Here is a 12,107-nt window from a genome sequence, read left to right on the forward strand (position 1 = left end):
GTGCTCGTATCAGTGAATAGGCCAAAACACTCTTTAAAACAAATCTAAGACTTCATTTCATGGTTCGGTTAACTAAAGTACGCTTTTTAACAAGATCGTGTGATGAATATAACACTCGTTTTACTGATTTAGCCTAAGAGCTCGTTCCAGTGATCTGGCGTAAGCATGCAGTCTTTTAACATTTTAGCTTTCATTTTAGGTTCGGTTAACTACGCTTTTAAACGAGATCGTGTGAAGAATATAGTACTCGTTTACTGATTAAGCCTAACTGCTCGTTTCAGTGATTAGGCCTAAGCACTCTTTAAAAATTTAACATTTCACTTCACGGTTCGGTTAAGTAGACTTTTTAACGAGATCGTGTGAAGAATATAGCACTCGTTTAATGGTTAAGCCTAAGCGTTCGTTTCAGAAATTAGGCCTAAGAAGTCTAGGGGGTGCCTCGCAGTTAAAAGCGCAATTTACTATTGCGTCGAGAAGCCTGAAAATTTCCAGGACTTCAACGGGGTTTGAACCCGATTAGTAATCAGGGAGGCGTGGGTTCGAGTTCCGCTCAGGGCAAAAACCAATTTTTCGGATGGGTGTGTCAAAAGATAAAAATGCACGGTATGTGTTAATTTCTCGTGTATGTAGTCTATACCTTTCATTTGCCTCGAAATTTCTAACTTTCATGTGTTCTTAACCCCATCTGGGGTTTTAGAGGCAAGGATACACACTCAAGTGAAGGAAAGTTGGGCCCTAGGGATCCCCACGCTGATAAGTCACCTCATTAATCTGCTGCGTTGCCAGTGTGGTAGCCTTGATGGTGTAGTGGCTTAGCATGCCCGACTAGTAATCAAGGAGGTGTGGGTTCGAGTTCCACTCAGGGCAAAAACCAATTTTTCGGATGGGTGTGTCGAAAGGTAAAAATGCACGGTATGTGGTAATGTCTCCTATATATAGTAAATAAATAACCTTTGCTTTAAAGGGCACAATACTCCGTTAAGAATAAGAATTACGGAGCAGGAATGGCACAGTGGTGAGGGCACTCGTCTCCCACCAATGTGGCCCTGGTTTGATTTCCAGAGTTAGCGTCACATGTGTGTTGTGTTTGATGGTTCTGGACTCTGCTCCGTGAGGTTTTTCGCCGAGTTCGCCGATTCTCCCCTCTTCTGAAAACCAACCTACATTGTACGATTTGCTAAGAGTTGAGCTGATTTGATTCGATTTCTGAGCAATAAGCCCAGGGAATATAAAATAGTAACGATTAACCATAATTTTTGCATACCTGATTATAACACACTGGTCATGTGCTTCTCTTTTCATGTGGGTGTAAGCATTGTCTGCCACAGCAAAGATGTGAGGAGGGAGATCCCCTAGCTTTCTGTTCTTGTATTTCTTGACATGATCGGCATCATAGATAGGGAAAAGTTGGTAAGGATTGACTGCTACAAGAATGGAGCCAGTGTAGGTCTGCAGAAAGAGAAACAACAGTAATGAATGTGCTTTGTTACATTATTTGTCATCGTAAAATGCATGTGACCAAGGAAACTGGAAAACAAGCTGTTTGCAGATAGGGAAAGTAGGCAAGTTACATGTATAATGACAAAATTATAAAATTTGCCAAAGTTGGCATACATTCATTGTCCTAAAATCACACGATGTCATATGAACTTAATGGAAGCCAAAGCAAATCAATTGGACTTACATAAATCTGGTTGTTGTAGTATCTTATGAACAGGTTGTGCAAAATCCCAGCCTCATTCAAATCTCCCAGCTGGATCTACAAAAAGACCAAAAATTCAATGCCTAAAACTATTTTATTTATTACTTATACTAGTACAATGGGTGCCAGTGAAAGCCACTGGTGCATTCCCAACTTCTTGTCACCAACTAGCGAAATTCTCAACAAGATCTACTTCCACCCCAAAACTGTCACCTTCATTGAAACCTTTCCCTCTTAAGAGTACCACATAGATTTTACTTTGCCTAGCGCAAGTCGATTTTACACCTCATTGAGGCACCCCTTGGGGGCTGATAGGATGCTTAGGCAAAGTTGCCATGATAGTGACAGACAGGGAAACAGTTTTGGCATGTCAGTTCAAAATTCCACCATTACACAGGTCATGCCACCAGATTAACAGCCAAGGAAGTGCAAGCTGTGAGGAAAAAAATTGGCTCCCTCATTTCTTTGCAATCTCATGCAAAATGCATAAGTCTTCCTGTGGCTCTGATTGCCACCTACACTTCAGATACTTGCAGCAACAAATTCTTTGCCAGGGCAAGGAAGGGACAAAGTTGTTGGTATTGTAGTCTAAAGTCTGAACTATGGGTGAACTGCTCGCTGATCTTAGAGCATCAATTAACCCATTGACAATCCTAACCTTCCCCCCACTGGCAAGTAAAGAAAAAGTAAAATCATTCTATCGCATCTCAATACTAGGATTTAGTGGGTTAACTCCAAGAGAAAATAAAGATGATAACAAAGAGAAAGCAAAAATGGACTCTCTTAACCTTACAGTATGCTGTAACCCTAATTACATGTAATTTCTTCCAAGGAGTATATCTGGTTTTTATGAAGCAAATAAAACTGTTTTTCAAAGAATCCACTCTCTCCCCACCCGCCCACCCCCCTCAGACTCCCCCCCCCCCAAAAGAAAGAAAAAAATAATAATTCACTCACACTTGACTTGTGCCTTAAATTGACTAGTGCTCAAAAGTGACATGCTACAGTACCACTCTGATGAAGATGTCATGTTGATGACAATGAACATGACAGCAATAATAATGATGATGATGATGACAAGATGAATAACAGTGATCTAGTAATGATAGTGATGATGACAGCCACCATGTAACCTGCAAACAGGCACATTTTAGCTTCAGTCATATGTTCTCTTATGTCGTTGCTCAGTTTAAGTACTGTACAGTACATGTACCACGCGAGATTCAGAGTTCCCGGCATTCAAGACTCATTCTGACCATTCATTGAATTTGTTCCTGGCAGTCCCCGGTTCAACTTCTTGGCCACAATTGTAAATAGCCAACCGGTTGCCTCCGGCCTGTTGAGATTCTTAATAGTCATTGTTGCATTCTATCATTTTGTTCATTGCGTTTCATTGGCTCTGAAAAGTCCCTTTGGAGAGTGGTCAATTAAGTAGGTATTGTATTGCATTGATGATCACAACAGTGAACAAACTAAGACAATATTGACCCATGATTAAATTTTCAAAATTACACTGTCTGAATTTTCAGTTTCATACCATATCATCCACTCCTTTAACACTGGTTGGATGCATGACTCTGAGTTTGGTTGCAAGGGAAGCTTGTATCCAGTGCTCCTAAAAGCAAAGGAGAACACACGTAACATACACTTACTTTTAGGCTAACAACTACACATATTAGTTAACTACTAAAATACTGATTGTCTCATGCTAATAAGTAGGAATTTACATAAGAAAAGCTGTGAGGTTTCTATCAAAGCAAGGTCAACTCCAGCCTCACTTTCATTCAAAGGCCAGGTAACTAAGCACACAACTGTAAAATGGTCTATTCATATTGATAAAGGCTTAGTTCTATTCACTGGTGAGCCAGTAATCAACTACTGCAAAGACACCCCCTTCCCTCCCTATTTGACCACTTGACAGTATGTCAAGATGCCTCACATGGAGAATGATGTGACTGCAATGCAGGGATCAAATGCTACCTATCAGTCTTGGGGCTAGTAGCTGGCCTCTTGTGGATGCCCCAGCAGGTACTTACATTGGTAGCCTTTACTTTGTAATTTGGCTGTTACATGTGAAATAATTGGCATAATAACAACAGCCTTTAAAAAAAATTACTATGTCTTTTTTTTTTCCATTATTACATGTATAATGATATTTGCTTGTACAAGTGACATGTACACTAAATTCTCACCCTTCAAGAACATGTCACAGAATTTATCTGTGATCCCTTAAGTACATGTAATCTACCAGTTGGCGGGTTTATGGTCACTTCCCAATTGTTAGAAGTTGGCTGAAATTTCTCTCTTCATGAGCACAATGTCTGACTACTATACAGTATAATTACATGCACAGCCGGTACTGTACAGGGTGGCTTGTGCTGCTTGTACATGTACATGACTGTGAATGACAAATTTAAAAGTAGCTACACTAAGCTAAATGTACGCCTTCCCACATTTTTTTAGTTTTTATTTTTATTTACGTTAGCAGATTACACACACCTTTCCTTCATCATCAACAACTTGAATCTGGCCAGAATCTGCCAATTTGACAAGTGCTCCAATTGGCACGTCAAACTCCCCTCCATTGGTGTTGTCCAACCACACATGTTCACCCTACATAAGCCATCAAGCAAATCCTGTGAGCTTTGAAACACTCACAGATAATACATTAGAAAGCAAGTGAGTCTGGAGGCCGTAAACTGCAGGTTGCCGGTCATTGTATGTATATTGTATATTATGCTTTACTGTAACAGTACATAATGTTTAAGCTTATTGGTTAACATTTTTGTAAAAGTTTGGGTTGTTTCAGTTATGGTAAAACGATGACCTGCAACCTGCACTTTACATGCTCGGAAGCGAGGTCTTTACCTCCAGCTTCACTTTCATTCACTGGCCACAGGTCACTAAAAAAAAGGTTAAGTCAGCTTACAGGCCTAAAGGCCCATCAGGCCAGAGCATATCCCCGGTTTCTGTCGCATGAAGCGACTAGGAGTATTTTCTACTCCCCCCTGCATGGGATGCTAGTCCATCGCAGGGTTATCCCCAGCATTTCACTGGTACCCATTTATACACCTGGGTGGAGAGAGGCACCGAGGGAGTAAAGTGTCTTGGCCAAGAAACAACACAATGTCCCCTTCCAGGTCCCGAACCCGGACCATTTGCCCCGAAGTCGAGAACACTAACTATGAGGCCACCACGCCTCCCTGCCACAGGTCACTAAGCACAAACTAACGAAATGACGTTTTTTGCTTACGGTCTAACCACCCCTCTCCCCATTCCTCAAGACAACAGTTTTGAAATCACTTAAGTGAGTTAAAAGTGTAAGTGTAGGCACAACTAAATCATTCTGTTCCAAGATCAACTTCACACTTGCTCTTATTCAAAGACCAGCTACTGTCTGAATTTAATGTCAGTGAGTCTAGTCACTGAGCAAGCGACTGTAAATGGCCCATTGTTGTTGCTCATTCAAACTGAGTACTAATCTCATTACCCTGAAATCATCCACATTAGCAGCAATTCTTCCTTTAGTTGTCTCCTACTAAGTGAAAAGCTGTAGAAGCTCACAGAACCCAGAAATTTATTTCACTTATAAAAATATTTTCATTCATTACCATAAAAGAAAGGCCTTTTTTTTAATATTCTGATGACTGAACTAGAACTGAAGTATATAAATGGTGTCTAATGGGCAGGAAACAATAATGTGCTTCTCCTTTGCAAACTTTCATTTCAGTTATTACACAGCCCAACATGAAATTTAAAAATTGTCCTATTAACATAAAAAAAAAAACAGATTGTTCTTAGCGTCTGAAGAGACTCAGTGTATGCAAAATACATAAGCAGAAATGGTTCATTTAAGATGCGATGCTCATTGAAAGAATAGTATTATTAGATGCAGATGAGTTTAAACCAATATCGTAAAGTATACTGCAATCAACTGGCATACTAAATAAATGATTTATGAGGCATGCCAGTGGTGTGTTTATAGAGAAAAATGTTAAATTAACGATGTCTGTACTAAGCAAAAGTGTTGAATGTAAGTAATGTACAATTGAAATCCACAGAGGAATATCAAAACACAGGTGTGGTAATTATAGTCAGTCTCACAGTGGTCGACAGACAATAAGACCTGACTGATATTGAGATTAATGAGAAACAATGCTCAACAAAGCCCAATAATTGTTGCTATTGGAGAGCCGGCTTTACAACCATTTAATGCGGTTAAAACCCTTTTGGTCAAGATTTCCATGACAAATGAAGTAGAGTCACTGCCTGTTGAAATTCTCGACAAATCATGATAAACATTTCATGACTACGTTGTCCTCACAAGAAAAATTATTCTCGAGGACAAATATGCAATCAGATATTAACTTCAATTCTTGTCATCACGTCAAACTGAGAAACATCGCTGAATAATTGGGTGGATAGAATATCGGCATGAGGTCATTTTCAAGACTAGTATAATATTCTTCGCGGTCAAGAAAATTGAAAATAAGACAACGAACTTGCATGGTTTGTCACCCATTTTCAAACTTGATTTTGGTCAGATCATCGAAGAAAAAAAGAACTTAATAAAAAACAAAAAGAATTACAAACATACTTAAAGAAACTTCAGTTTTCAACGATTCAAAAGAGTTTATTAGGACTAATTCTAACTAAAAGTCTGATATCTATAACGGGAATATTTGCCTTCGAAGCAATAAAGAACCATAACTCCAAAACTTTGGATACAAGCCTTTTGGGGATGAAATTATATCAGATTTGTCTATTAAACTCCCTGATCCATAATTATGGACGCAGCGAAAATATTTTTAGATTCTCGGGTATACTTTTATGCTCAATTATACCTGAGAATACCGATAAACCGCAGGATGGAACGCAAGCACCAAATCCGAAACTTACGATTGACCTGTCACGCTAAAATTTTATCGAATTTAAAAATGCAATTATGTCAAGATTATTGAAGATTTAATTCGTTTAGTTTCTTACCTTTGAGACGATAACCATCACAGCAAAATGAAGTAGTTTTGGGTAAAATATCTGCAAACATGTCACAGTTAAAGGCTTCCAGTATTTGCATACAAATAGAAATAGATGTATTCGATTATGATTGAATTTTGCAGGCGTTAAAAAACGAAACTAAAAATTATCGCTACAAAACGAGAAGTGAACCTTCTTAAATTTCACTTAACTGTGCCAAATGAAGAACTGCTTCAGTATTGAAAGAAATCAATGGTTTTTTGCTACATTGTACGTACACGAATATTTCAGCTTAACGCAAACCACTTACCGGTTTCACCGCATCCAACGAAGTCTAGGACGGTGTGCATCGATAAAATACATCAAAATGAGATAAGAATAGTTAATCCGCACAGATATATTCATTAATTGCTGATTTGTCACAATTTCAAGTCGCTGATCAAACCGTCTTTCATGCAAAAATAATTTTTGAGCGATCGATGCTGTCGCTGTGTTCGCCAACGTAAACACCGCTGGGCCTTATGCAAACGAGGATGGCAGGTTCATTTCCTGAGGATGCCGGAAGTAGCGTCGGGCCGGCAAATGATTTCGAACAGCATTTGGTCTTCTTGATTGAAAATTCCGCATTTGCTAATCTCACTGGTTATCCGCTTGTTTTAGAAACTACAATTGTAGTCTCTCAGTGCCCTTTTTTTTTTTTCAAGAACGCAAAAAACAAAATGATAAAGTTTTATGATTCAAAAGATATCCGTTCGGCAACTGTGATGTCCAAAAGGGGCCCGAATTTTTCAAGCAACGGATACCGGGTTCCTTGTCAACATAGTATTTGTGAGGAGTTGTCATTCATTAGGCTATCAATCCATAGAGCGTTGGAAACTTGACAAGAAAATGACAGACAAAACAATACGAAGAACAAAAAAGAAGAAAGTTCGAGGATAATGAGTTAAATACTCACGGGCAACTCATAAATTGACAAAAAATTAATGTTGTCTTTCTCTACTTCACTTTGTCTTGGTCTTAGTTCAAAGTATATCAACTTTACTCCTTCACTGTTTTCTTCGACGTGGATGCCCAACATTAATCTAAAGCGCCACCCCTAAGGTCCGTACCCTGCTAACAGTTGGTTTATGATATCCTGCTCTTTCCGAAAAAGAAACCACTGTTTCTTTGAGTGAGCCGCCTTACAGCGCCAAGGACGAATAAATTCAATATGAACCGGTAAAACGAGTTAGCAAACTTGCTTTGGCGCTTGCGCGTGCGTTCAGCTACATAACAGCTGTGTTTGGACAAGCCTGTTGTGTAGTAATTTCCATATTTTTCCCGCGAAATAAGACGAAGTTATGCCAAATGCATCACGTGAGGCGTGACGTAGTTGGATATGCCCCATGGCATGGAGTAGGAGAAACCAGCTGCCCGCAGGGTAAGGGGTCCGGGTTTAAAACTGCTATTTACCATTTTTTTTTTTTTTTTTTTTTTTGGATATCGCAAAGCAAATTGAGTTTTTGGGAACATATATGAGTACGAACCGAGAATTCGAAGTTAGCCCTGAACAAAAGGAATGAGCTGGCGAGTGCGTGCCGGCACGCAACTAAATATTTGATGAGGCATGCTTGAACCATCAACCTATAAAAGGAACGTTAGTCAGTCAGTGTTTCATGCACCTGACGAGAGAGGACCATCAGGACCTTTCGAAACAGTTCTGTAGTGTTTTAATGTTTTAATTTTTCCTTTCCTAGACAAGTAATTATAAAGCTCCACGATTGTAGAGCACTCTTCGACTTAAAGATAAGGTTTTCACGTTTCTATATATATATATATATATATATATATATATAATGATTGTGTAAGTTTGAGCGGGGAAATAACAACAACTAACTGCCTCATTTACCTTTGGATCACCAACCTATTCCCTTCAGAAGGCGATTCACAGTGATTTCTGACAAGTATTAATTAGTAGTGTAGGATGGGAACAGAAATCGATACAACAAAGGAAATGAGTGAAAATGTGTTCAGCCGGGAATCGAACCCGGGTCTCCTGGTTACCGGTCAGATGCCTTACCACTCGGCCACTGAACCAACCCCGCCATTCAGCCGAATTGGAAGGACCTTTAATGGCAAGCTCTGAGGAGAATCGCACATTTTCTGCAGTGAGGATCGCGTCACTATGCTCAAGTTGATCAGCGATTCACAGTAAATTTCCCCCTATATATGAAATGATTGTGTAAGTTTGAGCGGGGAAATAACAACAACTAACTGTCTCATTTACCTTTGGATCACCAACCTATTCCCTTCAGAAGGCGATTCACAGTGATTTCTGACAAGTATTAATTAGTAGTGTAGGATGGGAACAGAAATCGATACAACAAAGGAAATGAGTGAAAATGTGTTCAGCCGGGAATCGAACCCGGGTCTCCTGGTTACCGGTCAGATGCCTTACCACTCGGCCACTGAACCAACCCCGCCATTCAGCCGAATTGGAAGGACCTTTAAATGGCAAGCTCTGAGGAGAATCGCACATTTTCTGCAGTGAGGATCGCGTCACTATGCTCAAGTTGATCAGCGATTCACAGTAAATTTCCCCCTATATATGAAATGATTGTGTAAGTTTGAGCGGGGAAATAACAACAACTAACTGCCTCATTTACCTTTGGATCACCAACCTATTCCCTTCAGAAGGCGATTCACAGTGATTTCTGACAAGTATCAATTAGTAGTGTAGGATGGGAACAGAAATCGATACAACAAAGGAAATGAGTGAAAATGTGTTCAGCCGGGAATCGAACCCGGGTCTCCTGGTTACCGGTCAGATGCCTTACCACTCGGCCACTGAACCAACCCCGCCATTCAGCCGAATTGGAAGGACCTTTAAATGGCACTTGAGCATAGTGACGCGATCCTCACTATGCTCAAGTGCCATTTAAAGGTCCTTCCAATTCGGCTGAATGGCGGGGTTGGTTCAGTGGCCGAGTGGTAAGGCATCTGACCGGTAACCAGGAGACCCGGGTTCGATTCCCGGCTGAACACATTTTCACTCATTTCCTTTGTTGTATCGATTTCTGTTCCCATCCTACACTACTAATTAATACTTGTCAGAAATCACTGTGAATCGCCTTCTGAAGGGAATAGGTTGGTGATCCAAAGGTAAATGAGGCAGTTAGTTGTTGTTATTTCCCCGCTCAAACTTACACAATCATTTCATATATAGGGGGAAATTTACTGTGAATCGCTGATCAACTTGAGCATAGTGACGCGATCCTCACTGCAGAAAATGTGCGATTCTCCTCAGAGCTTGCCATTTAAAGGTCCTTCCAATTCGGCTGAATGGCGGGGTTGGTTCAGTGGCCGAGTGGTAAGGCATCTGACCGGTAACCAGGAGACCCGGGTTCGATTCCCGGCTGAACACATTTTCACTCATTTTCTTTGTTGTATCGATTTCTGTTCCCATCCTACACTACTAATTATATATATATATATATATATATTTTTTTTTTTTTTTTTTTTTTTTTTTTCAGGAAAGGAAACAACCAGAAGGTTCAACCGCCACAACAAAAGCTCTTTTCACGGTTACTTTTTCTCATTTGCATCACAATGTAATCTAGCATGTATGCGAGGAAATTTCGGGCTATTTTATAGTTTTAACCAGAAGTTGTCTCGCACCCACGTTTGATTACATTGTAGTGCTAATGAGAAAAAGTAACCGCGAAAAGGGCTTTTGCGCGTCAAAATCCGAAAACCAAATCAATCATCTTGTTTTTTTTGCAATAGTTGCTTGCGAGATTGAAACAATTTTACAAGTTGACATAACAGAAACGACATGAAAAACTCGCGCGGGCTGTACAGCCGGCCATACTGTAGAATACGGCCCGCTAAATTAGCCAGTCACAGCCCGCGTACTATCTGAGAGTATATTAAATGTGACTATTGTTGGTTTTCACTCACGTGATCAACAGCCATGTTTTGCAACGAAAACAAAAGAAAACGTTTGCATAATAATAAAATTAAATTCCCGGAGGATTTGGTAAGGGGTCCAACATGGCCGCCGTTTCTTTGTTTAGGGGCTCCAACATAGCGGCCGTTACGTCATGTGAAAACCGAGAATAGACCGCTTTTATAAATGGTGCCAATTTTACATTACAGTGAAACCTGTATTAAACGGACACTCTCGGGGAATGCTCTAGTGTCCGCTTAATACAGGGTGTCCGCCTAATACAGGTTTGGATAAATAACGTCTTATGAGGTGTCAAATACCATTAAAATGAACGGTGGAAATGTTTAGAATACTCCCAGCGACTGCAACAAAATATGTTTGCATTACAGTATTTTTTTTTTTTTAAGTGGAACAACTGATCCGATTACTACAAACATAGATTACACCTCAAATTTGAAGAAATCAGACGAGTGAAACAAGCTCTATACAAACATAACGAATCAATACTGTACTCTGAAACTGATCAAAATGAGCGAAACAAGCTGTATATTGTACATAAAAACCATAAAGACTTTGTCCTTTTCTAAGCTGTTGAATGTACTAATCCTTAACAATAACAGTCATCAATTCTTGATTGTTTGAGCCTTTTAAATTTCATTTTCTGAAGCAAGTCGGTTGCCTTGCTAATGGCCAGCGTTAGATCTTCTTGTCCATGATATCTGGAATATTCCAGCAGCATTTCAGATAATCTTGTAACTGGTTAAAAGATAAACTGATCAACGAAGGATTTGTTGTATACTAGCTGTACAGGCTTCGTGGACGTGTATGCATTTACGGTTTCTTTTGTCCTTGTGTATTCAACAAACACCGTTTGTCAAGTCACGTTTTTAATTTTAAAAATAGAAAAATTGGTAGTTGGTGCCTTCCTCGTTTCCCGTGTCTGGCACGTTGTGTGGTGGAGTTTAATTACAAGTGTGCGTTTAATACAGGTTGGTAACAATAGAAATGACCATTTCAAGTACTTTTTAGGTGTCCGCGTCCGCTTAATAGAGGTGTCCGCTTGATAAAGGTTTGATTTACAGTAAATAAGGGATATAAATTTAGGGTACTCGGCCACTGTCCGCTTAACAGAGGCTGTCCGCTTAATACGGTGTCCGCTCAATACAGGTTTCACTGTATTTTGTCCTTATGTTAATTTGACCTACTGCTCTCATTTTCAAAAATTCTTTTGAAATTTGCTCTTCGTAGCGACTGGCAAGGCTTATTAGCATTAAAACAGAAGAATATTTTATTCGGTCGCGGTAATGAAAGAGGTCTATTGGTGTAGAAGAGATGAAAAATGTCAACTCCCATTGGTCCTCATTGATGAAATGAAGAATTCCAGTCCTAGACCAGATGTGTGGGGAGACAACTGACAGTTGAGCCCAGTTTAACGGCCTCATTCCCACGAGTCTCGTGACTCGTAGAGCATCCGATCAAGCAATCTATGGCGGATGGATG

At 39.8% G+C, this 12,107-nt stretch overlaps 1 protein-coding gene and 5 non-coding genes across 6 annotated transcripts in view; 2 read left to right on the plus strand and 4 right to left on the minus strand.

The window, feature by feature from the left end:
• The window catches only part of LOC138028406 (unconventional myosin-VIIa-like), a 66,704-nt gene extending 59,568 nt beyond the window's left edge, over positions 1 to 7,136 (minus strand). Inside the window, exons 1-6 of the mRNA XM_068875939.1 lie at positions 6,990 to 7,136; positions 6,689 to 6,739; positions 4,202 to 4,315; positions 3,240 to 3,317; positions 1,685 to 1,759; positions 1,265 to 1,449 (exon numbers count right to left, since the gene is read on the minus strand). Coding sequence (XP_068732040.1) covers positions 1,265 to 1,449; positions 1,685 to 1,759; positions 3,240 to 3,317; positions 4,202 to 4,315; positions 6,689 to 6,706 — 470 coding nt within the window. The 5' untranslated portion in view covers positions 6,707 to 6,739; positions 6,990 to 7,136. The remainder of the gene's footprint in view (positions 1 to 1,264; positions 1,450 to 1,684; positions 1,760 to 3,239; positions 3,318 to 4,201; positions 4,316 to 6,688; positions 6,740 to 6,989) is intronic.
• A 1,547-nt stretch (positions 7,137 to 8,683) lies between these two features.
• Trnat-ggu (transfer RNA threonine (anticodon GGU)) lies at positions 8,684 to 8,755 on the minus strand. Its single transcript has one exon. It is a non-coding gene; the product is annotated as a tRNA-Thr (tRNA).
• A 306-nt stretch (positions 8,756 to 9,061) lies between these two features.
• Positions 9,062 to 9,133, minus strand: Trnat-ggu (transfer RNA threonine (anticodon GGU)). Its single transcript has one exon. It is a non-coding gene; the product is annotated as a tRNA-Thr (tRNA).
• A 307-nt stretch (positions 9,134 to 9,440) lies between these two features.
• On the minus strand, positions 9,441 to 9,512 carry Trnat-ggu (transfer RNA threonine (anticodon GGU)). Its single transcript has one exon. It is a non-coding gene; the product is annotated as a tRNA-Thr (tRNA).
• Positions 9,513 to 9,632: 120 nt separating this feature from the next.
• On the plus strand, positions 9,633 to 9,704 carry Trnat-ggu (transfer RNA threonine (anticodon GGU)). The gene has a single exon. It is a non-coding gene; the product is annotated as a tRNA-Thr (tRNA).
• Positions 9,705 to 10,011: 307 nt separating this feature from the next.
• Positions 10,012 to 10,083, plus strand: Trnat-ggu (transfer RNA threonine (anticodon GGU)). Its single transcript has one exon. It is a non-coding gene; the product is annotated as a tRNA-Thr (tRNA).
• The last annotated feature ends 2,024 nt before the right edge of the window (positions 10,084 to 12,107 follow it).

The sequence above is a fragment of the Montipora capricornis genome, chromosome 13 (assembly GCF_036669925.1).
Source record: "Montipora capricornis isolate CH-2021 chromosome 13, ASM3666992v2, whole genome shotgun sequence".
Lineage (NCBI taxonomy): Eukaryota > Metazoa > Cnidaria > Anthozoa > Scleractinia > Acroporidae > Montipora > Montipora capricornis.